The following is a 27,040-nucleotide window of genomic DNA, read 5'->3' as shown; positions in this document are numbered from 1 at the left end:
TAAAACACACATCCGATCAACCACAGGTGCTTGAGGACAGGATCCTGTATGAGCCCTATATAGTCCCTCCCCCCTTTTTTTTTTTTTTTTTTAATCATTTATCTCAGATTTTTCGATATATATCACTTATTTGTACCATATATATACTAATATACCATATTTATACTCTAAATATGCATGTTTACTATCAACGTGAATCTCGACATAGTCGAATAAGTGATATATATCGAAAAATCTGAGATAAATGATTAAAAAAAAAAAAAAAAAAAAAGGGGGGAGGGACTATATAGGGCTCATACAGGATCCTGTCCTCAAGCACCTGTGCGATCAACCCCAGGACTTGCCAATCTATTTTAAGATACATGTAGCTTGAAATGATATAATATATGGATAATACAAATTTGTAGGACAAACTGCATACATGTTTTGATTAACCGACCTAAAGACGAAAGGTCAAAATGAATTCGTACGAAAACTTCTCTCTAAATTTAGTATGCAGTTCATGTAAAAGAGTACTATAAATATTGTACACGTAAAACTGTGAAATGTCTTGACACAAATTCGGTGAAAAGTTATCAAAAGGTCATTCACATCAAACGAATGGAAAACAACTGTCATACCCCTGACTTTAAACCTAATATGAATGTATATGGTGTGCGCAAGTGTCAAAAAATATTTGCGCTATGTCAAGAACGGTAAGTTATGTTCAGTAATATTTCAGATTAGAATTATTTTATAACAACATCTATATAAGGCCGTACGGTGACCTATAGTTGTTAATGTCTGTGTCATTTTGGTCTCTTGTGGAGAGTTTTCTCATTGGCAATCTTACCACATCTTCTTTTTTATATATAGTTTGTAATTTAGGAGTAAGGTTAGAAACTGCATTCCTGTTAGATAGTTAATTTACTTTTCTTTAATCTTTAATTTGTCCAATTTTGATATTCAAGTCTTGCAATGTTAATTATATTATCATTAAAGTCGTGCCTTTGCATGACTAATTTTAAAGTCATCACATAGATAATTCATCAAATTAATAGTCAACATTTAAAAACTACAATTTCTATACTGGCTATTCATTTATTTCTTGGATACTTGTGCTAAAGTAGCTGTTTTCTAACATAATCAAAATGTCTGGTAAGTACAATAACCCCAAAGGTAAGTTTTTTTCAGGTTTTTCAGTTTTATTGTATCCAGGGACTTTTATTGATTTTAACTGATTACTAAAGCCGCCTGTTCAAAGCTATCACTCAACAATAATTTAAGTTTCGTATCTCTGATATACGAAGCTAGAAGTTATTTGCGTATTTCACAGTACATTGTTAGACCACTTTCGAGTTCATCCGTCACCTGAAAAAACTCGTCAATTATACGCGCCTTTATCACCGTCATCTGTGCGTTAAGGGGCGTCGTCACTTCCTTACAATGTTGAGCGAGTGGTAGGAAAATTATAATTCTATATTGTACGAATTATTCGGCAAATTGAATTCTGAAAATAGATAATCAACACTGCTGTCATTAGGGAATTGTCAGTAAGTACCTACAGAGCAACCATTATTTCTAGTTTATCCTGCACAAAAACGATCACTTAGACGCTTGATGAACGTAAATAGTGCAGGGATACAGGCGAGCCCCTCTATCTGGTAAATAACGTCATAAAGGCGTGCATAATTGACGAGTTTTTGCCGGTGACGGATGAACTCGAAAGTGGTCAAATTATTAGTTGTTAATATAAAATTGTTATAAGTGACCAGTCCCGTAAGAATGGAAAGTCCCTGTTGAATTCCAAAGTAAATCTGTAATTGAACATTTCAAGTAAACCCATAGATTCTTTTTTAATAATTTCTACTATAAAATACTTTATCCGAGTAATCTCTCCTTTTATCCGAGTTATCTCCCCTTATATGGCCAAGTTGAAAAAAAATGAATCAAAACTGCTCTATGGTCGGGTTGTTGTCACTTTGACACATTCCCCATTTCCTTTCCCAATTTAAGTGTTGTTTATTTTAAAATTATAGTCGTAAATATGATAATAGTTATCAAAGGTACCAGGATTATAATTTAGTACGCCAGACGCGCGTTTCGTCTACATTATACTCATCAGTGACGCTCAAATCAAAAATATTTATAAACCCAAACAAGTACAAAGTTGAAGAGCATTGAGGATCCAAAATGCCAAAAAGTTGTGCCAAATACGGCTAAGGTAATATATGCCTGGGATAAGAAAATCCTTAGTTTTTTCAAAAGACACGACTTTTATGATATAATTAACATTGCAAGACTTGAATATCAAAATTGGAAAGATTTAAACACATAATTTCCTTTATCTACATGTACATCAAAAGTCTTACAGTCACGTGAATTACGTACTACTCTAGAAATTTGCACATTTCATTAAAGATATAGACCAATCTGTAACTTCAGCTCCAAGATGAAGGAAGAAACCCGAAGCCCTCCTAGAGAGAAAACCTCCTATAACTATCATAACGCTTAATTTGTATGTTTGAAGGCACAGTTATATAAAAAAAGAAGATGTGGTATGATTGCCAATGAGACAACTATCCACAAAAGACCAAAAATGACACAAACATTATAGGTCACTGTACGGCCTTCGACAATGAGCAAAGCCCATACCGCATAGTTAGCTATAAAAGGCCCCGATAAGAATGGAAAACAATTCAAACGAGAAAACAAATATATAACACATAAATATTTTATTAATAGTCGTGTCCAACAAACGACAACCATTATTTTAAATGCAAGAACAATCTAGAGAGAATCAATTTCAACCAAATATTAAATTCATCATCTCGAAAATTATCTATTTTGACTTCTTTTTTTTAAAACTTTTAAAGTGACTTCTTTGTTTTAAAATGGTAGATACACAAAGACGTTTTACCTTGGTCAGTTGATCGACACAATAAAATAGAAAGCGAATTATTTCTAGGATACGGATACATTTAGCCATTAATTGCTACGGCCAATATTATTCGAATGCTTTTATTTCAATATATTTAGGGGGAGGGTTGAGATCTCACAAACATGTTTAACCCCGCCGCATTTTTGCGCCTGTCCCAAGTCAGGAGCCTCTGGCCTTTGTCATATGTAGTCTTGAATTATTTAAATTTTAGTTTCTTGTGTACATTTTGGAAATTAGTATGGCGTTCATTATCTCTGAACTAGAATATATTTGTTTAGGGCCAGCTGAAGGAAGCCTCCGGGTGCGGGAATTTATCGCTACATTGAAGACCTGTTGGTGACCTTCTGTTGTTGTTTTTTTATTTGGTCGGGTTGTTGTCTCTTTGACACATTTCCCATTTCCATTCTCAATTTTACTTTATACTTAAACATTTTCCCGAACTAAAAAGAGAGAACACTGTTACATACATGTATTTAAAGTAGAACAAATGAGACAAAACTAAATGTATACTCATTCTATCGAGATTATTATAACAAGTTGTTTTATATAAATAATCTCAATAGAGTAAAAAGACCGTAGCAAAAAAAGAAGTGCACCACCATATGATTTTCTCTTCACCAATTATTTTGTTACAGTCTAATAAACCCAAAAATCAGGTTAATAAAAAAAGTTTAATTCTAGAAATTTTTGGCTCCTCAGAGGTGTACATCCTTAACAAAAGTCTTTTATATCAGAATTGTTCGGGCTTAAACAGAATGCGAGAATGCTTGTATTTCAGATTGAATGTAGCATAATACATCGAAAGCAATTATCAACACACTATTAGCTTTTGATTTCATAGGAATATCTGTCATTTAATAATTTTCATATCAAGGTCGAAGTAATGCAAGCAAACTGAACTATCAACACAATAAATGAAGTTATTGAACTTCGCAAAACACAAGGCATAACATTATAGCATTTCCATATTTCCGCTGCAGGTTTTCTATTTCATTTGAAAATAATCAAGCATCGTGTTCTTTTTGTAGGTTAGCTATTAACATTGTTGGTGATGCTCGTAATTTTGCGTCACAGAAGGTAAAAAGTATTCAAAAAGTTTATTTAAATATGTGATTTTATGTCCGGACGAAGAAGTTTATGATAAGTTATCATTTATCGCATCTTCTTCTTTCTTCTTGTAGGTTTAATGTTATCAATTTTGATGCTGGCCCTATTCTGCGTCACAGAAGGTGGAAAGAATTCAAGAAATCCATTCCAATATGTGATGTTCTGTTCGGACGGAGAAGTTCATGACAAGTTTTTATCTAATCCCATCAGATACACCTGTAAACCAGGACCAGGAAGAAATGTAAAATGTCAAACTATATGTAAGTATATATTGATAAAAGCAAGTTACAATAGTAAAAAATCTATGAACTGGATACACAATTTAAAAAAAAATTAAAAAATATATTACCCAGACAGACGACAACTGAAGCCAGTGAATTCCTCAAACGTAAATGCTAGTGAAATAATGAAATGTAGTTTGGTTCAATTTTGCCGAAAAAGGTTATATGAATAGATTTTCGCAGGTCACATCGATACTTGATTAGATGGCGTCTAGAGAAAGATAAGCACAAAAGTTAGATACATATAATCGACCCATCGTGTATCATTGGCGGAACCAAAAGGGGGGGGGGTGGGGGTCCGGTGGTTGGAACCTCCTTTTTTTGGCCGATCAATGCATTTGAATGGGGACATATAGTTGAAACCCCCATTTGTCCTGGGTTGGGACCCCCTCTTTTTAAAATTGCTGGAATCGCCCCTGTGAATTGATTATTTTTGAACGTTTAATAAAAAAAAAGAAGATGTGGTATGATTGCCAATGAGACAAATGTCCACAAAAGACCAAAATGACACAGACACGAACAACTACGGCCTTCAACAATGAGCAAAGCCCATACCACATAGTCAGCTATAATAGGCCCCGATATGACACTATAAAACAATTCAAACGAGAAAACTAACGGCCTTATTTTTATACTAAAATGAACGGAAAACAAATATGTAACACATAAACAAACGACAACCACTGAATTACAGGGTTATGGACAACATTACAAGTAGACGTGGCCGAGTACTTGTACATCCCGACAACAAAAAGACACTAGGAACAGATCTGAGAGTAATCGCAGTTATCTGAAAGCTAGTTCAAAGCCACTAACAACTAATAAAAAAATCATGCATCTAAGACTAAACTATCAATCCGTACACATTCATCATTCAATGGATTTAGTGTGAAGACGCGATAAACAGTCAGAGAAAAACATGACTTTGTATGTTATAAATAAAATTTAAGAATTTGATTCAAATTGGTGAATATACATTTGACAGCTAAAGGTGCCCTTTTAATTACATTAATTTGTTTTCTATTTGTTGTAGTTTTTAATTTGAAAGGATATTTTGAATGTCCAGGAAAAGGCTTTATGAGTGGCTTTGAGTTTACTATTGGATATGGTGAGAACATTCGTTGCTGTCAGGACAAAGGTATATTTATAGTAAAAATAACACTTACACAGTTTGGTTTGTCTTTTAGCGACACAGCATAAATATACTATTCGTAAATGGGTCGTTGTGAAAAGTGAATATACTATTCGAGAACTATATATATAAACATTGTTGACTCAGTAAAAGTAACATCACCAAACATTCCTAATCGAAGGTGAAATATTCAAATTGATACCATTTTTATGGAACACACTTTTTACAGAGGAGCAAACACATACACTCAAAACAAAACCAAAATGCAATATGGATTGTTAATCAACTTTACTCAAAACATACTTCAAAATATTAGAAACTATTATAAATTAAGGAATGTATCTCCCTCATGCAAAGCTCTGATTCCTTTCACGGATTTGGCTATACTTTTAGAACCTTTTGGATTATAGCTCTTCATCTTTTATATAAGCTTTGGATTTCAAATAGTTTGGCCACGAGCATCACTGAAGAGACATGTATTGTCGAAATGCGCATCTGGTGCAAGAAAATTGGTACCGTTAATTTTATTAATGCACTTATAACAGGTCAAGAACAAATTAATAAACTGATAAATTAAAACAATTTCATAACTATTTATAGAAGGTTTACTTATATTGCAAACATTTATATTTTATAACAAATATTGCAGATATCACATACTCAAAGGAAGATTGCACAGTACAACTTAACAATGATTTGATAAATGGGCGATCATACAGAATATCTAAAGGAAAAGTGCTGGTTGGTTCGAAAACCTTAGATGGCGGGTGTGTATGATTTAATGCATTATTATATTTTTTTTTATATATAGTGGTATTGTACGTCGGATTTTATTGGTATACTAATCAGATAATTAACATGTTTCAAATAGAGATAAAACAACTATATAACATACACATTGAAATACTTGCAAGATGATACAGAGCTGTATCTCTCTTGAAAATTAAAGCCATGCATCATCTTATTTATTAATTGAAAGAGATTTATATTTTTACTTTTTCGAAAAAGAAAGAGGATTATATATTGGTTTGTTCACCTGTATAGGGGCGGATGCAGGAATTTTCGAAAATGGGGGGGGGGGGGGGGGGGGGGGGGTGGGGGTGGGGGGGGTGCTAACCCAGGGCAAAAGGGGGGGGGGTGCAAAGCATATGTCCCGATACAAATGCATTGATCGGCAAAAATAAAGGGGGGTGCGCACCCCCGGAACCCCCCCTCTGGATCCGCCACTGTATAGATAGTAGCAGTTGAAAGGGAAACACAACGCATGCACGAACATATTGATTTATAAACATGATAAAAGTAAACCATTATACGCCAATGTACGGCCTTTAACACGGAGCCTTGGCTTACACCGAACAACAAGCTATAAAGGGCCCCACAATTACTAGTGTAAAATCATTCAAACGGGGAAAAAAAACGGTCTTATCTATATAAAAAACGAGAAACCAGAAACACATATGAATTACATAAACAAACGACAACTACTGTACACATTAACATACAAACTTAAACATACATTTGATAGTCGCATGTTTTTAGTAGTCGGTAGTGAACTGTTAATATACATATTTTAAATAAAACGGTGTCGGGTTAAACAAATGTATTGTTAGCTCGTCAACAGTGACCCTTGCGGTTGCGAGTTCGAATCCTGCATGTGCTCCACCAGCATTAGATTTTGTCAGATTTGATTAATGTCCTTTTTTTTTTTTTAATTAAACATAGATAATTTAAAATAAATATGATGTATGATATTTTATTTTAGGAAAACCTGGTACAACACGGAGTGCTCGTTTCGTCCAAAAAGAAAGTATTAAAAGAAAAAAAAATTCTGCCACACCGAATTAGTTTGATCGTACAAAATGTATTTTTTTTATTCATCTATGTAATTGAAATAAAACAATTACCTTTATTAGTTATATAATTTGGTAGCATGTAATGTCATCTTTTTCTTGGAATTCGCACAGATAGAATGTTGTATAAAACTCACCGTAGGTAGTTTGAATTTGTGATTTTACAATTTCCTTCAGTATTTATGTCAGAATTTTTGGATGCAATAGTTTTTTTTTATAATTTCTTATATAGATTACTGAGATTATTTTCAATATATTTTAAGAAAATGCTTAAAATACATTGATCATGTTGATGACAGCGATTTTTCTACCTGAACCAATTTTATTGTAATCTTTGAAGTTGAATAAAGCTGTTATTGGTAATTCTGCCGATAAATTCATCTGCATAAAAAAAATGGAGCAAAATGTCATAAGAGATAAGACATCCAATTTTCATTGAGTGGTCAAATTTCTATGATACTTTGCATGGTGAATCATACCTTGATAGGTATTGCAAGACATTTATAATCTACTAAATGTGTTGTCTTAAGCTTGCCCAGTTTTGACCTCCCCACTGTGATTTTTTAGATAAAGAACAGCAATATAACCTTATGGTCTTCTACTTTTTGTGACTTGTTCACTATGTTTGTTCGGATTTTGTGTCATTGATGGATACCCAAAAAATATTCCTGCTAAGCCAATAGACCACTTACGAGTTTGTCCGTCAGCAGGAAAAAAATCGTCAATTCTGCGCGCCTTTATGACGCCATTTCCCAGATAGAGGGGATCGTATGTATCCCTGCACTATAAACGTTCAACAAGCGTCTTAGTGATTCTCATTGTGCAGGATAAACTAGAAATAATATTGTTCTGTAGGTATTTAATCACAATTCCTTTATGACAGCAGTGCTGAAAGACAATTATGAAAACTTGATTTGCCGAATAATTCGTGCAACATAGCTTCATAGTTTTCACACCGATCGCTTAACTTTGGAACGGAAGTGACGACGCCCCTATATCACAAATGGTGAAAACAAAAGTTTTGACGGAAATGCATCGAACTCGAAAGTTGTGTTTTCGTTCTTAATTTACTTGGTTTTTTTTCTTCTAAATTTGAAATTCCGTTGTACATGTTGAAGATTGCATTTCTCAGTTTAAACTTGACATTTGTAAATAACAACTAGGCATTGTTCAAAAAGAAGAAAACAAATATAACTTGGAACTAAGAGATACAAAGTATGAAGAAACAAATGAACGAATAGAAAATTACTACGTAGAACCGATGAATGTTATTTTTAAGCGAATAATATCAACTTGGAACAATAAAAAACGTTAACTATCAAATAGCATATTGAAATACAAAAATTCAGCATGAACATGATGAAATAAAGACACGATTACCGCCTGTTGCGAATGATTGAACTATCCACACTGATCTGAAGTCGAAGATAAAAACAATTATTGATGACTGTACGACAGTCAGCTTAGACAAACACATATACCGGTTTATACAGACATTTTTTTGTATTGCTGTTATTATTATATCTATTCCCAGAGAAGACACATACCACGATATATTCAGGGTAGCTTACATTGAAATGTAGCATATGTATTTGCTTAAGAGGGAAATGAAGAGTTCACTTGCATATTCGAGGAAAACGGTCAAAAATATACAAATACAAATAAATTAATCATTTTTCACTATTTACACCTCTAGGTCGATGCCACTACTGGTGGACGTTTCGTTCACGTGGGTATCACCAGCCAAGAAGCCAGCACTTTGGTGTTGATATAATTATCAATTATCTGGTCATTTTTATAAATATACAATATAATAATATATAATATTTCGAAAAACTAAGGATTTTCTTATCCAAGGCATATATTACCTTAGCCGTATTTGGCACAACGTTTTGGAATTTTGGATCCTCATTGCTCTTCAATTTTGTACTTGTTTGGCATTATAATTATTTCGATATGAGCGTCCCTGATGAGTCTTATGTAGAGGAAACGCGCGTCTGGCGTATTAAATTATAATCCTGGTACCTTTGATAACTATTTACACCACTGGGTCGATGCCATTGCTTGTGAACGTTTCGTCCCGAGGGTATCACTAGCTCAGTAGTCAGCACTTCGGTGTTGACATGAATATCAATTATCTAGTCATTTTTATAAATTTCCTGTTTAGAAAACTTTGAATTTTTCGAAAAAACTAAGGATTTTCTTATCCAAGGCATAGATACCTTAGCCGTATTTGGCACAACTTTTTGGAATTTTAGATCCACATTGCTGTTCAATTTTGTACTTGTTTGGAATTATAACTATTTCGATATGAGCGTCACTAATGAGTCTTATGTAGACAAAACGCGCGTCTGGCGTACTAAATCATAATCCTGGTACCTTTGATAACTATTTACATCACTGGGTCCATGCCACTGCCGGTGGACGTTTCTTCCCCGAGCGTATCACCAGCCCAGTAGTCAGCACTTTGGTGTTGACATGAATATCATTTATCTAGTCATTTTTATAAATTTCCTGTTCACAAAACTTTGAATTTTTAGAAAAACTAAGGATTTTTAGCCGTTTTTGGCACAACTTTTTGAAATTTGGGATCCACATTGCTGTTCAATTTTGTACTTGTTTGGAATTATAACTATTTCGATATGAGCGTCACTATTGAGTCTTATGTTGTGATTGTGAGTTTGTCTTCATGTCCGTAATGTCGCAAAACAGTGTTAACGTTGTTTCCCGTATTTTTGACGTTGTGTGATAGTGATGTGACAGAGAGAGAGGTGTTGCCGGATGGACAAGATGGCCGAATGTTTGTACTATCGGAGTGTATGCCGTGTATTTTGTATTTTATGTAACGTCTGTATAGTACATGTCATACATGTAATTTGAATAAATCATCATGACTGATATGTTCTACAAATATGGTGTTTACTTATAAATTATGAACGCTCGGAATTTTACGTTTACAACATTGGTGGCAGCGAACAGAAACGAGTCTACGCAAACAGATGATTTATATTTTATACAGACGGAATGCATTTAAAGAGGGGAGGAAATATGAAATTAAACAATGAAGGTACCGTAAACAAGTTTATTCGACACTACGATTGTGACCAAATGTATACATTACAACAGAAGGACGATACGGCACTGGAATACGAAGATTCACCATTTTAAAATTGATATTGGAATTAAAACAGATTCGACCACATAATTCACAGAAAAGTATTTAATCGGCAAAAGTGGAGGGAAATTAATTAAATCTTTTTGTTCGGTGTTAGCATTAAGAATAAAATGATATAATTATTATTTTAAGGTGCAAATTTGAAAGAAATCAACATTGTTACGTTTATCTATAAATAATTGTGTTTGTCTATAACTTATATTCGTCAGCATTTTGATATATATTAACCATGAGCTGGTGTGACTTACCAGAGTTTGACGGTACTGAACTTTTTGAAGGTTTCTGGATGAAATTTTCTATCTTTGCTGAACGTTTTAAATGGTCATCTAGTGATATGGCTTTTTATTTGGTTACTTCACTGAGAGGTAAAGCTTTAGAATATGTGTCGTATTTAACTTTTTGGAATTTTGGATCCTCAATGCTCTTCAACTTTGTATTTATTTGGCTTTTTAACAATTTTGATCTGAGCGTCACTGATGAGTCTTATGTAGACGAAACGCGCGTCTGGCGTATACAATTATAATCCTGATACTTTTGATAACTATTTACACCACTGGGTCGATGCCACTGCTGGTGGACGTTTCGTCCCCGAGGGTATCACCAGCCCAGTAGTCAGCACTTCGGTGTTGACATGAATATCAATTATATGGTCATTTTTATAAATTTTCTGTTTACAAAACTAGAATTTTTCGAAAAACTAAGGATTTTCTTACCCCAGGAGTAGATTACCTTAGCCATATTTGGCACAACTTTTTGGAATTTTGGATCCTCAATGCTCTTCAACTTTGTATTTATTTGGCTTTTTAACAATTTTGATCTGAGCGTCACTGATGAGTCTTATGATGACGAAACGCGCGTCTGGCGTATAAAATTATAATCCTGGTACTTTTGATAACTATTTACCACACAGAGATCTTTATAATGTATCTGTTTTGTATTCTGCTTTGAAAAGTCGATTTGGTGATGTTGAGACTGCTCAGATTTGTAGAATGAAATTGAGAAATATAACTATGCTTACAAGTGAAAGCGTTCAAGAGTGCGTATGTAGAACTGAGATAAATGTTCGGAAATCGTTCCCTGGTGTGGACGAAGATTTATTAGTGAAGCTGATTACTGAGTATGCTATATATGGATACCCTGATGGTGACATTGGATATAGAGTTCTGACTAAAGAACCGTCAACAGTTAGTGAACTTATCAAAGAAATAGTGTGGCAGGAACATTGTAGACGATCTTTAAAGTCCGTAGAAAAATCGCGTTGCACTGAAGACAGTAACTTTGAGAAACATTTTGAAATAGGTAATAAGCGTAATATGAATTTCACAGAGAATGATGTTCGGAGGAATAAAGTTTCTGAAAATACTGACGTTGATATGCAAAATGACATTAGTTTATATTCTAGTAACCAGAAATTGGAAAAAGACAATTATACTGTTGGTAAATTAAATGTACCTAATAATTTCATTTATCCGAGTGAACAGTATGTTTATTACGTCGGTGAATCATGAATTGTTATAACCTGTACAAAATTGCAAAAATTACACGACATATACATTGTATAATAGTATGTGGTTTGTAATTTCTTGCCATGATAGCGTAATTGTAAACTAGTTGAATGCAGTAGAAACCAAATTTATATAAAGTAACTTTCTATCTTGTTATTCAGTTCAAATGTACCATTTAGCACACATATGTTGCATTATCGAATGATCATGACTAAAAAGTGGAAAATATTACAACGATTAACGATAATATCCTTCAATGTTAATGTGTTGGAAAATATAATTGCTACCAAAACGCTGGTGAAAAATAAAATGCACTTTTAAAGATTTATTTGTAATTGCACAATATGCAAAAGGCGTAACATTTAATCTTGCTTATGATTTTTAAACAACCTGTTATTTTCTCGTATGTCTGGTTGTTTTGTTTAAATAGCGACGGCAATTGGTAAACAAGAAGGCAATTCAGACAGCTATTTGTTGCAGTTATTTTAGCTATGGGTAAGTTTGTCTATTGATATCATTTATTCATTTACTTTTTAAAACAAAGTCTACAGTAGTTTAATACATTTTTTTTTGGTTACACCGGCTAATGGTAAAGTTATTTTTCAGAAATTTTCTACTTCAAAATTAAAACCTATTCAGCCTATATGACTTAAAGTTAAGATATAAATTTGCCGAAGTTTATCAAAATCTTAATCACAACCAGGCACAATTGTCATGAAAAAACTTGCATAAGCTGTGGATTTTCCTTTAATTTCTAAACCAAGGTGTAAAATATTCTACAATAGTTCATATTTTGTTTGTTGTTTGCTCAGGTCAACGAGACAAGGTCAACTTTGCCTGAAGAGAATTAAAACTCATGTTAAGCATACTTTCGCATGTTAACAATTTAATTTAAAGCATTCTTCTTTTCAATTCAAATGATAGATGTTATAAATATTTAGTTTTCTAAACAATTTCAACTTGATTTTGTATCTAGACAACATGTACAAGAGAAGATGTATTTATTTTATAAAACACCTGGTATGCAAATTTTCTTAATATCATCTCAACAAACAAATGTCCCTTTCAAAGGACGATAAGCTATTCGCAAAAACAGGTTTAACACTCTTTTCTTCAGAACATATCCGTACTTCAATATGGCAGTTATCGTTCAATTATTCTGTTGATTGATAACGTTTGAGCTTGTCAGTTTTTATGTTGACTTCACAGCTTTTTTTTATTAACTCGCCATGGAATTTTCAATTAAGATTTTTATACTTTTTTTTTTATGGTGACCAACATAAATGTAGAAATGCCGTGAATTCATGTTTATTTGGAAGATATATTTAGTTCATTTAATAGCTTCAATATACATGTAAGTTATCATGCAGTTGTTTTATGAATCTAATATTCTAAAACTAATAGTTTTTCCTCTCCAAATTTATATTTATGTTCCTGCATGAAGATAGTTATCCACTTTTAGTTTATAAACTATAAGAAAACTTCTACCAGAATTGTTTGCATGAAGGGAACATAAGCCAATATTGTTTGATTCAGAGATACAATGTAAAATGTTCTCTTGTCAAATATTCAATAAAGTTTTAATCTATTAAGAAAAGAATTAAAAAAATCAACTGACATACTATTTTCATTTAATCCTTAGATGCATATGTATAACAAAATTTCAAAAATGATATTCATGATACAGATGAGGGTTCTTAAGGAGAGCCTTTGTGTAGTGGTTAGCGCATCGGACGACTTACACAAAGGTTCCCGGTTCGATCCCCGCTGCGGGAAGAAAATTTCAAGGACTGATATGTCGGCTTTCCCTTGACACAATTTCTTAAGAATTGTCTTGAGAAACGATGAAAGTGCATCGGAAGGTGACGATAAATGGCTGATCCGTGTTAAGAGAGACAGCCATATATCTTGCACGTAAGAGAACCCTTGTATATTCCGAGTAAGAGCAGGCTAATGCCGCTACAAGGCAGCACTCACACCCGCAAAGTGAAAAGGGATTGATATAAATTGCAATAACTTGTTTCCCTCAAAAGACAGTACTACGAGTTTTTTTTCCATGCTAAAATACTAAAATAGTTTTTAACCTATCTGTAGGTTTACTATTGACGTTTGTGGCGCTGTTCCTATCCAGCGTCACAGAAGGTGGAGAGTATTCGAAGAAACTTTACACACATAAGATGTTCTGTCCAGATGGTGAAGCTCATGAACAGTTATTAACTTATCCTATCCGATATACCTGTAAACCGGGGCCAGGAATAAATGTAAAATGCCAAACTATATGTAAGTATTGTTAAAAAGAAGTTGCGATTAGTACCAATTCATAGTGTTCGTAGTGTCTCATTTTGGTGATGTTCTTATTCCTCATTTATAGGCATTATGTTTTTTTCTGGTCTGTGCGTTCGTTCGTCCACCCGTTCGTCTTTCCGTCTGTCCCGCTTCAGGTTAACATTTTTGGTCGAGGTATAGTTTTTGATGAAGTTGAAGTTCAATCAACTTGAAACTTAGTACACATGTTCCCTATGAGATGTCCTTTTTTGTTTTGATGCCCAATTAGAAATTTTACCCCATTTTAACGGTCTTTTGAACAAAGAACATGCTAGTCTGTGTACTATGGACACATTCTTCTGATTAATTAATGCATATGTTATTATTCCTTCGAATATGAATTCTGCATTAAATCCCTTAAACAAAAGAAGTTACCGGTATGTTGTAGCGAGGTTAATTAATTACCGTTGGCGATATATTTGATTAAATCGTTCCTAATTTAATCAAATAATCAGTTCCATCTTCAACAAAAGAAGACAGAATTTTTCAAGGTGAAATATGGGCATTAACAATTAATTCAAAACAAGGACTCTTACATGTTTTAATTGAACCTACATTGAATGTTGAAAAGGATAACTGCAGAATCAAGACGTATTGCAATTTAAATGATATATTTCAAACAAATAAAAAATAATGGTTATATATGTGTATGTCGTGTACATGTTGCAATTTTGTACAGGTTATAACATGTACAAAAATATTGTAATGTTATAACTTGTATAATGCAAAAATACAAGTTATAACATGTACAAATTTAAAGTATCTCGTACATGTTACAACATGTTCGAAATATTGTTTAAAAATGGTTTTAACTTGTACAAAAATTAAGATGAATCTGATTGAAGTAAAATAGACATTTAAATTCATTAATGAATAAAACAACAACAATCAGAACGTGTTTTTGTCTTGAGAGGACAAATGATGATCACAAAGTTTCAGAAATGTATGCTTTATGACTTATATTGGCATAATATGTTTTCATGTAATTGTATGTTTTATGCAGTCCACCATGGCTAACATCAGTTTGACACTATTTACTTAACTCATACATTTCCTTAATGACAATACATTAGATACTAGTAACTAAATTCATCTGAATTTTTTATGAACAGTTGGAACGATATTGCATCTATTGAAGAACTATGTGCAGCTCTTTCCCTAAGATGATACCTGCTTCGTGTATCATTTACATCATAAATGAATTGCATGAACATCTTAAATTGTATAAAACTTGCATTACTGTATTCAATAATGGTTGAATTTAAGTTTGCTTTTTGTGAATTCATGAACTGAAGTACATAGTCATCGTAATATCGACTCTGGACATGAACTGTATCAAGAAACTACAAAACACACTAACATGAATGAATAATAAAAAATGATGAAAATATTATTAAGGTTTATGACATGTGTTGCAATTATATAAACATATCTTTATTTTCAAATTTGTACAAGTTAAACCCATTTTTAAGCAATATTTTGTACAGGTTATAACATGTACGAGGTACTTTTGCGCATGTTATAATCTTATATTTTTGCATTATACAAGTTATAACATGTACACTATTTTTGTACATGTTATAACCTGTACAAAATCGCAATTTGTACACGACTTATATATATGCAATGAGGCATCTATCCAAAGTTGAAAGATATACTATTAACAAAAAAGTGAAATTTTCATATGATAACTGATGTCTTTTGACGAAAGAAAACAATAAACCATCCTCGAAATTCAAGACAACAATCATTTCTATCATATCGAAGGCTAATAACAATACATTATGTTTTCATTTGATGTAGTTTACAACTTCAAAGGATATTTTGAGTGTCCAGGAAATGGCTATATGAGTGGTTTTGATTTTACACTCGGATATGGTGAGAATATTCGATGCTGTCAGGACCCAGGTATATATATACATGTATGCAAAACTAAAGTGAAATAACACTTGCTATGAAACGTCGCACGATACTGGTATCACCCAACGTTACACACTCAAAGACGTAAGACAAAATAAAAACGTTAGAATGCATGCTGTTCAGATGGCTTTTTACAATAAATTTTAAAGGATTGATTTTTTTTCCTAAGAAAGGATTTTTTTTCTTAGATAAAAGTTGTTAAGCTTTAGTTTTATTAACAAATTAAGAATAATAAAGTAACTTAAATTGAAACCTTTTAATTATATACATTTTAATTATAAGGGCAATCGATTTCTTTTTTTATGGATAAACTATGCACTGCAAATGCACTCCAGAATAGCAAGGCAAAAGGACTACGGCATATCTAGCATGGCAGTTATGCACAAATATATGCAAGGGAATTTGCGGGAACAATTATTATAGCTGTTTTTTTCTATTAATTTGTATTATAGCGGATCCGACTATTATTGTCCGGAAAACACTTCAGTTCCGCGAGGAAATCTCTCTCCCACCCCTTCTTTGTGAATCGGTAGAGCTTCAAAATAAAACATTAAATTTAAAGTTTTCCTATTAAGCAACAAAATGAAATAGCCGTATTCCAAATTGTCTGTGAAAACCGCAATCATGACAATTAGACGAAACGTTAGAAGCACATTTTATTAAATAACGTCAAAATAGTATGTGGGGACATTGTATCGGACATTTTAGTTTAATCTGATATCTTGTATATTAGATTTAATTTATGGGAATTGAATATCAAAATAGAGATCAATTTTGTACTTTTATCCATTTTAAAAAAATTATGTAGCGAATGGCACTGTATTAAACAAACATCATGAAAACACAAAAAACGTAACCCTACGTTTAATTTGGTTTGAAGGGGACAAAATGTCGGACATTGCTAATCAACTCGAATAAAAAGAATTTGTTTTTAAAATTTCCGGATTATTGCATGAGGCGTAAGTGTGATCTTTGTACAAAATAGTAGTATAAGAATTATTTACTTTCGACATGGGGATTGTTCTAGAATTCCCTTTTTGGGACAATTTAAAAAAAAAATACGGCAACCTTTTGTGCATGGCACACATAATTTGTATCATCTTGATCCCTTTTCTTATATTTCTGTCTTTTCGAGAGAGAAAAATCGACATTACGTCATCGCCAACTTATAAATTGCTTGTTCTAGACAAACTTTTATATCGTTTGGTAAAAAACTTTATATGTTTTTTACGGTATTCAGAATTTCACAAAACTAAATGTGTAACGCGGGATAAGGAAATTGTATTGCAAAATAAAGGTTTTATTGAGTTTTAAATAATGAAAATGGTCTGTTACATATACAAAATTATCTGAAAGAAGAGTTTAAAAGCTTTAAAATGATATACAACACTTTATAATATCAATGTTTATGTTTAAAAAATAACAAGATGAATGTGTCTTGTCCGTGATTTCACCAAAGTAACACCAGAAGCGTGCGACGTTTCTAACAAAGTCGTTTCTTTAATATGTTTAAACGGCACCTAATTATTACAGATCTTTAAAGAATCGTTGACATTCGAGAATTGTTACCATTGTTTACAGAGTAAAGGAAGTCGAGACATCACCAAATTTATAAACCACCAGTCATAAGAAACCTCTAAAACCAGAACGAATGTGATACATTGAAATGGAGGCAATGTTTCTATAACAAAGGATTTATAACCAATAGAAGGAAAACATAAAGACAATAACAATCAAAACCAAGAAGTTAACAAAGACTCACAAAATAAAGGACCTTTACATCAACAGTTATGAATAATATTTAAGAAACAACACGAACTCCACTAAATACCGGGAGTGAAATCAAGTGCTCTGGAAGGGTAAGCATTTCATGCACCATATACGGCGCCCGTCGTTTTATTTCTTTGTTCAGTTCGGTAATGATGAAAGGTTATTATGACTGAAGAAGAATACAATTTGACACTGAAAGCACTGTGAATGCTTGATTCGTTTATCACAAAAACAATCCAAATTGATCTTCGTATGACAGGTCAAGAAAATATTTAAATGTCTGTGTCATGTTTAAACAATTGCAATTCCATTTGTTTTCATACTGAATCATTAAATTATTGCAGAAATCACATACTCTAAGGAAGACTGTACAGTGCAATTTAACAATAATTTGATAAGTGGAAAACCATACAAAATATGTAAAGGAAAAATAATGGTTGGTTCGAAGACCTTAGACGGCGGGTACGTATTATTTCTTTTAATATTTCTTTTGGACAAATTATCAATCGTCATAATTTGTTTCTTTATATTTAACTCAAATAAAAGTGTATACACAATGTATTATTAGTTACATGGCATGTAAGTGACCTAGTACGATATACATTGGATCAGTAAATTCCATATGGGGTGAGAGCACAGCGAAATAACTATAGTCACCACGTGTAGTCGATTAACCAATCGTATCCCTGTAAATCTATAGAAAGTAAAATTATACATAATTTTGCAGATATACTAGCTGCATTTAACATTCATCGGATTTGAATTGTATATCATAAGTTAAATAACATGTTGGCAAAATAAAGGATTTGTACAAATACATCATGAATTTGTCAAGAATATCGAAAGGTATTATCGTACGGATATATTAGACGCAAATTGTGTTTTGAAATTTTGAAGAAACCAATCAAAGATTACATATTTTTATGTTCAGCTGTAAGAAAATACTGTGAATTTAGTGCTACTGTTCGGTATTTTCTTGAATTACCAGTGTATAGGTAAACAATCACACATGACAACAATAATTGGAGTCAACGAAAATATATAGTTCAGTTCACAGTAACTGGTAGAACACATGAAGAAGTCATGCAAATTTTATTCATGAAAATGTTTAATAAACTTATAATTGTATCGCGGAGTACACTGACCAAACATATGCACATGCCAGTCGTCTTTTAAATTTATGTTTGAAGACGCGCTTCCATGAAGCTTTCTAGAAAAATCCAAGACAATATAAAAAGGCAATCGAAAATCCTACATTCAATAAAGAAATAGAAATACTACACTAGGACAATCAAATTAATATCTGATTACAAAATTTACAAAAGAACGCTAAAAAGTGATTATATTTCCACAAAATAGATGAAACTGCACAGGAAGAGTAAGGGGGTTCATATTCTACAAGTTATTTAAACTATTGCTAAAGTAAAACTGATGATCCGTCGCACACGAAAATATTTTACTCGAGATTTGGATAATGGAATCATGGATACAAGTAGCTGATCATATTGTATGGACGTTTGCTAATAATTGTAGACTGTATGGTGGCACTACGATGTCATTTGGTCTGATTAGTGGTTGTCGTATTGAAAAAAACATATAATATCCATAGCGATACTCTGACTTAGACTCTGGCATTTACAGCTAGCTAAACCTCTCACCTTTATGACAGTCACTTAAAGTTTCATTGTATTGACATAGGCCGTGTTCACATTGACCTAAACTCGGTGTTGTGTTAGTGTAACTCACACATAAACAAAATATAAGTACGTTCCCATTGATAAAACTCAATGTTTACATGTAGTTTAAATCATGTTTTGTCTACATACAGTCAATAGTGGATGTAGGCCTTGTGTAGGTTATATGTACACAAAACTAGGCATTCAGAACTTTAGTTTTCCCATGTATATTTAAAAAAGAAACGATTTTTATATAAAATTGATACTTATAACACTTATTAATAAAGTTCTGTACAGAAATATTTGTCTAAACTTGATATATTTATTTGTTATAAAACACTTTACGTAGCCTTATTAACTTCTAATCAAGACTTATCCATTATCATTGCCGAACACATAATTCATTTGAAAAGGTCGTCCCGAATCGACTGGACGTACACACTGACAGAAATATTTGCCACTGGATTTACTTAAATAACAATTCACCTATAAATGCATTACAGAAAAGGGTTCAGAGGTTTATTGTTTGTTTGTGTAGTATCTTAGATCCGTTAAAATACAATTAGAAATAAATTAAAAAAAACATTACCCCCTCCCTTTGCCAAATACTCCTTGGAAAAACTACCATTTGATACAAACAGAAAAAATAGAAATGTAGTGATTCTTAACATCGCAATTCGTTTTCTTCGTCTGTGAGCACGCTGATGCAGCCTACGTTTTTAATGAGTAATCGAGACATCTTCAAACTACTGCAATTCATCCAAAATTACTTTCTGAAAGGAGCAACTACTTTACAGATATAAAAATCCACCCCCTTTTTTTTTTTAAAGTCGAATGATCGTTCCCTTACTGTTAAAAAAATTGTTTAAAAATTTGAATTCGATTTTACTTTATGAACATTTAAATGACATATAGTTTACAAGTGTGAACAAATTTTATGTACAGGTAGCTAAACAAGGTGTATAGATGTGAACAAATTTAATGTGAAACTAGTGTACATTACATTAAACCAAATGTAAATATGTTTACTGTACACGGCGTTTGATGTGAACACGGTCCAAGATACTTTAAGTATTTGAATACTAGCCAATAGCATATCTACCATATAATTCTTTTACAAATCTTTTACAAAAAGGGGTTTTAGCACAACTGGTTTTCTTTACCAAAAGAGTGTTTCCAAACTTTTATTTTTTTTTATATTTATATAATTTGTATATTTCAGGAAAACCTGGTACAACACAGAATGTTCATTTCGTTCGAAACGAAACTATTATTAAAAGATAAAGAAATGAACATTTGTTCAAAGGACCTTATTCAACATTTCAAATATTTAAGTTCATGTTGTAAGTAAAACAAATGCAAAAATAAAAATAAAAATTGTTTGACACATTGTTTTATATTATAATTATCTAGATTCTACATCCATTGCTTGTGAGCTTCATTATCTATCCTTGTCAATTGATTTTAGTTTGTTATATTGCTCTATGCTGTTGCATTACTACATTAGGTTTTTGGATCGTTTAGCGATAGAAAACGTCATTAACTCCACCAGTTGTGTATGTGCATTGTCAGCGACAGAAACCTGTTACTAACTGATTGTCTTGTTTTCAATAATATTTGTGTTTTGCTGCTGATTTTAGGTTTAATACCACCAAATCATGGTACGTCATATCCGGTTGCATACGAAAGTAGGTCTAAAAAAATATTCCCTCGAATTTGACCGTTGTAGGTAATTAATCCTACATTTTATTGCAGTAAAACTATTTCTGTGTCATAAACATATGTCTGGGGTATTTCAAAAAACCATTATTTTTTATTTGTAATTTCTATAGAAAATTTTATAATCTTGAGGTTACATGGTGACTAAACCTTGTACACATATAGAATAAGGGGAGACATTTGATTGGTTTACTTCCAATAATGGTTATTTTCTTATATGCAATGAAATGGTATGTGGAACTTTTTCTATAGAACTGGACAGGATAAAACTTTACTTATGCCAAGTATTTCTTTATTTGAAACAAAGATAAATTCTGCACAATTTTTTGAAAAGTGCAAATTTAACAAAGACTAATAGGGGAAAATCAATGGTGGTATTACACCTTTAAACATTAATCTATTTTTTGTTTTTATTTTGTTTTTATTTTGTTTTTATTTTGATTGTTTTTCGATTTACATATTGGTACAATTTCAAGTTAACTATACTATATGCATGTGTTGCTAATTTTTGAGAAAAAAAAACTTACAGTGACATGAGGCAGCTCACATCTATATCAATAAGGCAATGATTGATGGTTGTCTTATCAAATATCATACCATATCGTTCTTGTTTTATATGTTTATTAATGGCAAACATTTCAACGAACTCTCGACTAATACAAAACACCAATATTACCTACACATGTTACAAGACTACAACTAATGCACATCTTCTACAGTGTTAATGTGGTAAATAGTATGTAAAAGAGGGACGAAAGATACCAAAGGGACAGTCAAACTCATCAATCTAAAACAAACCGACATCGCCATGGCTAAATATGAAAAAGACAAACAGAAGAACAATAGTACACATGAAACAACATAGAAAACTAAAGAATAAACAACACGAACCCCACCAAAAACTAGGGGTGACCTCAGGTGCTCCGGAAGGGTAAGTAGATTATATGTAAATGATTCAGAACAGTCATTCTAAAAGAACGGCTATCGTAATGACTTTGAATGTAAACCAGACCTTCGTCCCGGTTAAGATTTGAAGTCACTCTTTCTTACTTACACAGCATTGACCAACATAGTCTAAAGAGAAGAAGATCAATCGATAAACATCTTGAATAAAATTAAGATAGTTAGCACCAAATGAGTTCAACTAAAAGGGAGTAGATCAAATTGGGGAATGATAATAATAGAAGTTGGATAAATATGCAGCCTCCGTTGTAATTACTTCATTAATAGGAACTTTAAGAAAAAAGTCATATTAGTGTTTTAATATGATTAAGGTTAAAAAATATTTTTAGCACGTTGATGGAGGATATCTGTTATCCAAAAAAGTTACATATGTGTTATTATTTTTTTTTTTTTTTAAATTGGTGTTATACATGATGCCAACAAGAGTGAAGTTAGTAAATAGTAACGCTTGTTAATGACACTTATTCAGCAAGATAAACTGAACTTCAGATCAACTTCAGATAATGAATATAGAAATGTATAGTACAATTGGAAGATAACGACTTATTAATGTTGACCTTTCTTGTGTAAATGTTATAACGAATGCTTACATTATAAGGAATGGAATTAATTGTAGCAAATCTATCCGACAACCGTATTCGTAAGTTATGCTACAGAATATATATGATAAAGGTTTTGATCATGGTTGTTATTAATATCGAATTAAATTCTTTTTTTTGGATAGACAAAATACACATTGAAAATATAAACTGTCAATTTTGTAGAGATCCTATTGTTATCTTGAAAAAAATGTGTAATATAATCAGTCGCAGAGGAACAACCAGAACTTTGTGGTTATTAATTTTACACTCAATTTGTAACGACTGAATGACACACATACACACAACCACAATAGTTAGATACAAACAAGGTCAGCTGTTATTTGACTTTTTACAGGAATAATTTCATTATATTTAGAAACTAATTCCATGAACTTTAATTAACAAACTCAAACGCTGTAACTGCGGTACATGAGCACCAATTATACATACAGGTAATACAAACGAGTCGAAACTAAAAAATACATAGAACTATGCAACTACCGAAATTGTTTTTTGTAAAGATCATTTAAACAATCCCCTGGTTTTAGCAGCGTTGAAAAAGACTCCACGATGCATTTGAATGATTTAGTTGATGATTCGGCATACTTTTTTAATGTTTGCCTTTAGTTATCCACATTTTAGCATACATACAGAGACGTTCACATCATCATATAATCAATTATGTTATACATTAATAGATATCACAATTGCAATATCCTATTCAATTAATTGGCATGCCATTCTCGTTGAAAATAATTTGCTTTCTTGCATTTAGTGAAAAGGAGTTCCTTGGTATTTTTCTACATAGTAATGCTTTGTTTGTCTGAAGCGGTTGTCCAATCATGTATGTTTATTCCAAACGATTCCCAAAAACATAATAATGCATGTTTGAAATACTGGACAACTACAGATATGACAGTTGGCTGTATTTTCTCACCCAAAAACTTAGAGTTCACTGGAAGGACCAAGATTTTCCAAAATGAATATCTAATAACGGTCAACGTCACTGAGAATACGACTATGGTAAGTTAAGAAATATAACGGGGTTTAAATCCTTTGAATATATACAATTGTTTGCACCTGCCCGTAGTTAGGAATGTGATGTTCATTAGTTGTCATTTGTTAATGTGGTTCATAAGTGTTTCTTGTCTCTCTCTCTCTCTCTCTCTCGCTCTCTCTCTCTTTTTTTCCAGATAAGACCGTTGGTTTACCAGTTTGAATGGTTAAAACTAGTAATTTTGTTGCCCCTTTATAGCTAGCTGTTCGATGTGAGCCAAGGCTTCGTGTTGAAGACCGTACTTTGAACTACAATGGTTAATTTTTTTTCCAATCGTGACTTAGATAGAGAGTTGTCTGATTGTCACTCATACCACATTTTCTTATATTTATGATAAAAAGATTTTCATGTATAGTTTATTTTTTGTTTCTCATCTTTTTCGTCAACCTCTTTCCCATTAATAACTAGAATACAATCACGATATCTAGTCTCCGTAAGCAAATTAAAGTAACTATGCCTTATTTTCAGCATAGAGTTTTAATATTCGTAATACGATAATTAATACTGATTATAATGTGTTCGGTTTTATCTGCTTTCAAATTTTTCTATTTGAACCCGATCTGGCTTTTACACTACACTATAAAGTAGTGGTACTCATGACGAGACAGTGGTCGAAAGATTTGAAAAAAATTACATTCGGAAACAATATGTGACATATATACTATAATTGATATCTGTATCGGATTCGACCGGACATTGAATGACATGGAAAACCAAAACATTCTTTTACAAGGTGTCTCGTAAACTTTAAAATTGAAAAAAAGTTTAGTCATGACAAGATATATATAATCTGCATGCTTTTATATTTAAGGAAACTTTTGAAATATGGTTAAAAAGAAAAGATGGTACTTGTTTTAACAACTGTTGCTGTAAGTGCTTATTAAATCGCATCTCAGAATATATCAATAACATAGTTGAAAAATTCTCTTAAACATCAGCAAACCTTTACTTTTATCGCCGAAAGATGAATATCGATTTGACTAAATGTAGATCCTAAGTAAGATTTTCTTTTTATGATCTGACAAGATTCCCTATTTTTTTCTTTACCGGTGATTATTATACAGCTAACATTTTTGCCTCCAAATGTCTTGTGTCACGACAAAAAAAAACACAGATACAAAGGACTGCTCTGTAGACCTCAATGAAAAATAGATATCAATTAAAAAAAATATAGTTCAGACAAATATCTGAACTAAACTGTGAACGATAAACCATGTCAAAAGTACTACAAATCAGTTAAGTCTGAATTGGACAATATTTGTGCTAGTCTGAATTGATTTTTTTTTTACAAAAACACTCAATTAAAGTCACAATGTAAAAAGTCAACTGTTAAGCATACACATTATGTTTGTAAATGGTAAACAAAAATATAAAAATTATTTGGAGCAACAATGTATGATGTGATTTATACTTTCATGTAATGCTATATGCCACATGTGTCTTATTAGTTACAGATGATCCCGTAAAATCTAAAAGGTTTCTTTTGGATGGTAAGAAAATACACTTACATTATATAACTAGCAAATGGCGGTAATGTATCAACATAATTATTGAAATATACAAATCATTCCTGTTATTGTCCAATTATACACTTTATGATTTTGTTAAAAGAAAAGAACATAGATATTACCAGTTTATCAATTGCTGTCGTTTTTGATAACGAATGTTTAAATCTTACAACACATAGACAAATATTAATGCTAAGTGATTTTGTTTTCTAACTGTAAGACTTAGCGTGAATGTTATGGAAACAGATCGTATCAAGAAATTTTCAAAGTGAACGTATTATTAAATGAAATGTGTGTTAATTACAATCTTCAAGATTTCAACAAGGTTATATTAATTTGGTGAATCTGGGGCTTAATTCTTTGGTTTTGAGTCTAGAATATAAGTATGACAACACACATGCACATACTAGTACAAACAATAAGTGTAATTACCATTTCTTTTACTTATAAAACATGTTTAAGTAAGCAAAATGTCCATTCATGGACGTTTTTTTAACTTGTTAGGTGAATAAATCAGGATACCATTGATGAACAACACAACTACGTGTACACGATTCTTGGGTTTAATTCAAAATATAAATTGGATGTTTGAAAACCACATTGGAATCGAACATGGCCTTTCTTACACATGTCAAGACCTTAGAGCCAATTATGTAAACAATGTTTAACGTAACGACGTAATGTTCACCGATATTTTATTGAACCACAAAACGTTTTGTTTCGTCATAATGTGCTATATTAATATGAGATTGCAAAACCTAAAAAATCAGGTTTAAGAATAATAATAACAATGTTAGTAAAATTGAGAATGGAAATGGCGAATGTGTCAAAGAGACAACAACCCGACCAAATAAAAAAACAACAGCAGAAGGTCACCAACAGGTCTTCAATGTAGCGAGAAATTCCCGCACCCGGCGGCGTCCTTCAGCTGGCCTCTAAACAAATATATACTAGTTCAGTGATAATGAACGCCATACTAATTTCCGGATTGTACACAAGAAACTAAAATTAAAATAATACAAGACTAACAAAGGCTAACTAACAAGTGCATGTTTTAAACGTGTTTTTCCTTGTTATTTATACAAATAAATTTTCAGTACCATAGAAATAATTTATTACAAATTCTTGACTTTTATTGATAGCTAAATGCCATGGAAATAGGTATTGTAATAATGGTGGATATTGTCACAATAACTACTGCGTTTGCATACATGGTTATTACGGACATTACTGTGGAAAACGTATGTTATTCTAACAAAATTACGTCAATTTGAAAAATACGCAATTAACGTAACTTTAAATGCGCAATCCTTTGAACATACTAACTTTCAAACCATAGTTTTGTGTATAACCCTAAAACGTTGATTATATAGGTTATTTACTAAACACGCCGAGTAGCAAAGATAATTTTAGTTTTGATATATGTTGTAGAATAGGTATCGCGATTTCTGCAAATTAATTAGTCATAGGGACATTAAGGTGAACCAAATATGGCAAGTGACTATATAAAAAAACCAAATGTGTGTACCATCATACCCATATTTATAAATA

The 27,040-nt window shown here is 32.1% G+C and overlaps 1 protein-coding gene across 2 annotated transcripts; it reads left to right on the top strand.

The window, feature by feature from the left end:
- The first annotated feature begins 602 nt into the window (after positions 1-602).
- Positions 603-7,349, top strand: LOC134684104 (uncharacterized). Of its 2 annotated transcripts, none has more exons than XM_063543379.1 (5): positions 603-695; positions 4,102-4,287; positions 5,342-5,446; positions 6,090-6,207; positions 7,203-7,349. In XM_063543379.1, exons 1-5 carry the CDS (start codon positions 644-646, stop codon positions 7,252-7,254), a joined length of 513 nt encoding a protein of 170 aa, XP_063399449.1. In that variant the 5' UTR covers positions 603-643; the 3' UTR covers positions 7,255-7,349. The 2 variants fall into 2 exon arrangements, with proteins under 2 accessions (XP_063399449.1, XP_063399450.1); XM_063543380.1 differs by lacking the exon at positions 603-695 and adding an exon at positions 1,025-1,137.
- Positions 7,350-27,040: the final 19,691 nt, after the last annotated feature.

The sequence above is a fragment of the Mytilus trossulus genome, chromosome 9 (genome assembly GCF_036588685.1).
Source record: "Mytilus trossulus isolate FHL-02 chromosome 9, PNRI_Mtr1.1.1.hap1, whole genome shotgun sequence".
Classification (NCBI taxonomy): Eukaryota; Metazoa; Mollusca; class Bivalvia; order Mytilida; family Mytilidae; genus Mytilus; species Mytilus trossulus.
The sequence above is the reverse complement of the archived record's forward strand: the minus strand, read 5'-3'. Positions and strand labels throughout refer to the sequence as shown.

Excerpts from the sequence above, each read along its gene's own strand:
- LOC134684104 (XM_063543379.1), top strand. The coding sequence starts at position 644 with ATGTATATGGTGTGCGCAAGTGTCAAAAAATATTTGCGCTATGTCAAG. Across the intron at positions 696-4,101 it reads TTTGCGCTATGTCAAGAACG|GTTTAATGTTATCAATTTTG; the intron begins GTAAGTTATGTT and ends TTCTTCTTGTAG. Across the intron at positions 5,447-6,089 it reads TCGTTGCTGTCAGGACAAAG|ATATCACATACTCAAAGGAA; the intron begins GTATATTTATAG and ends CAAATATTGCAG.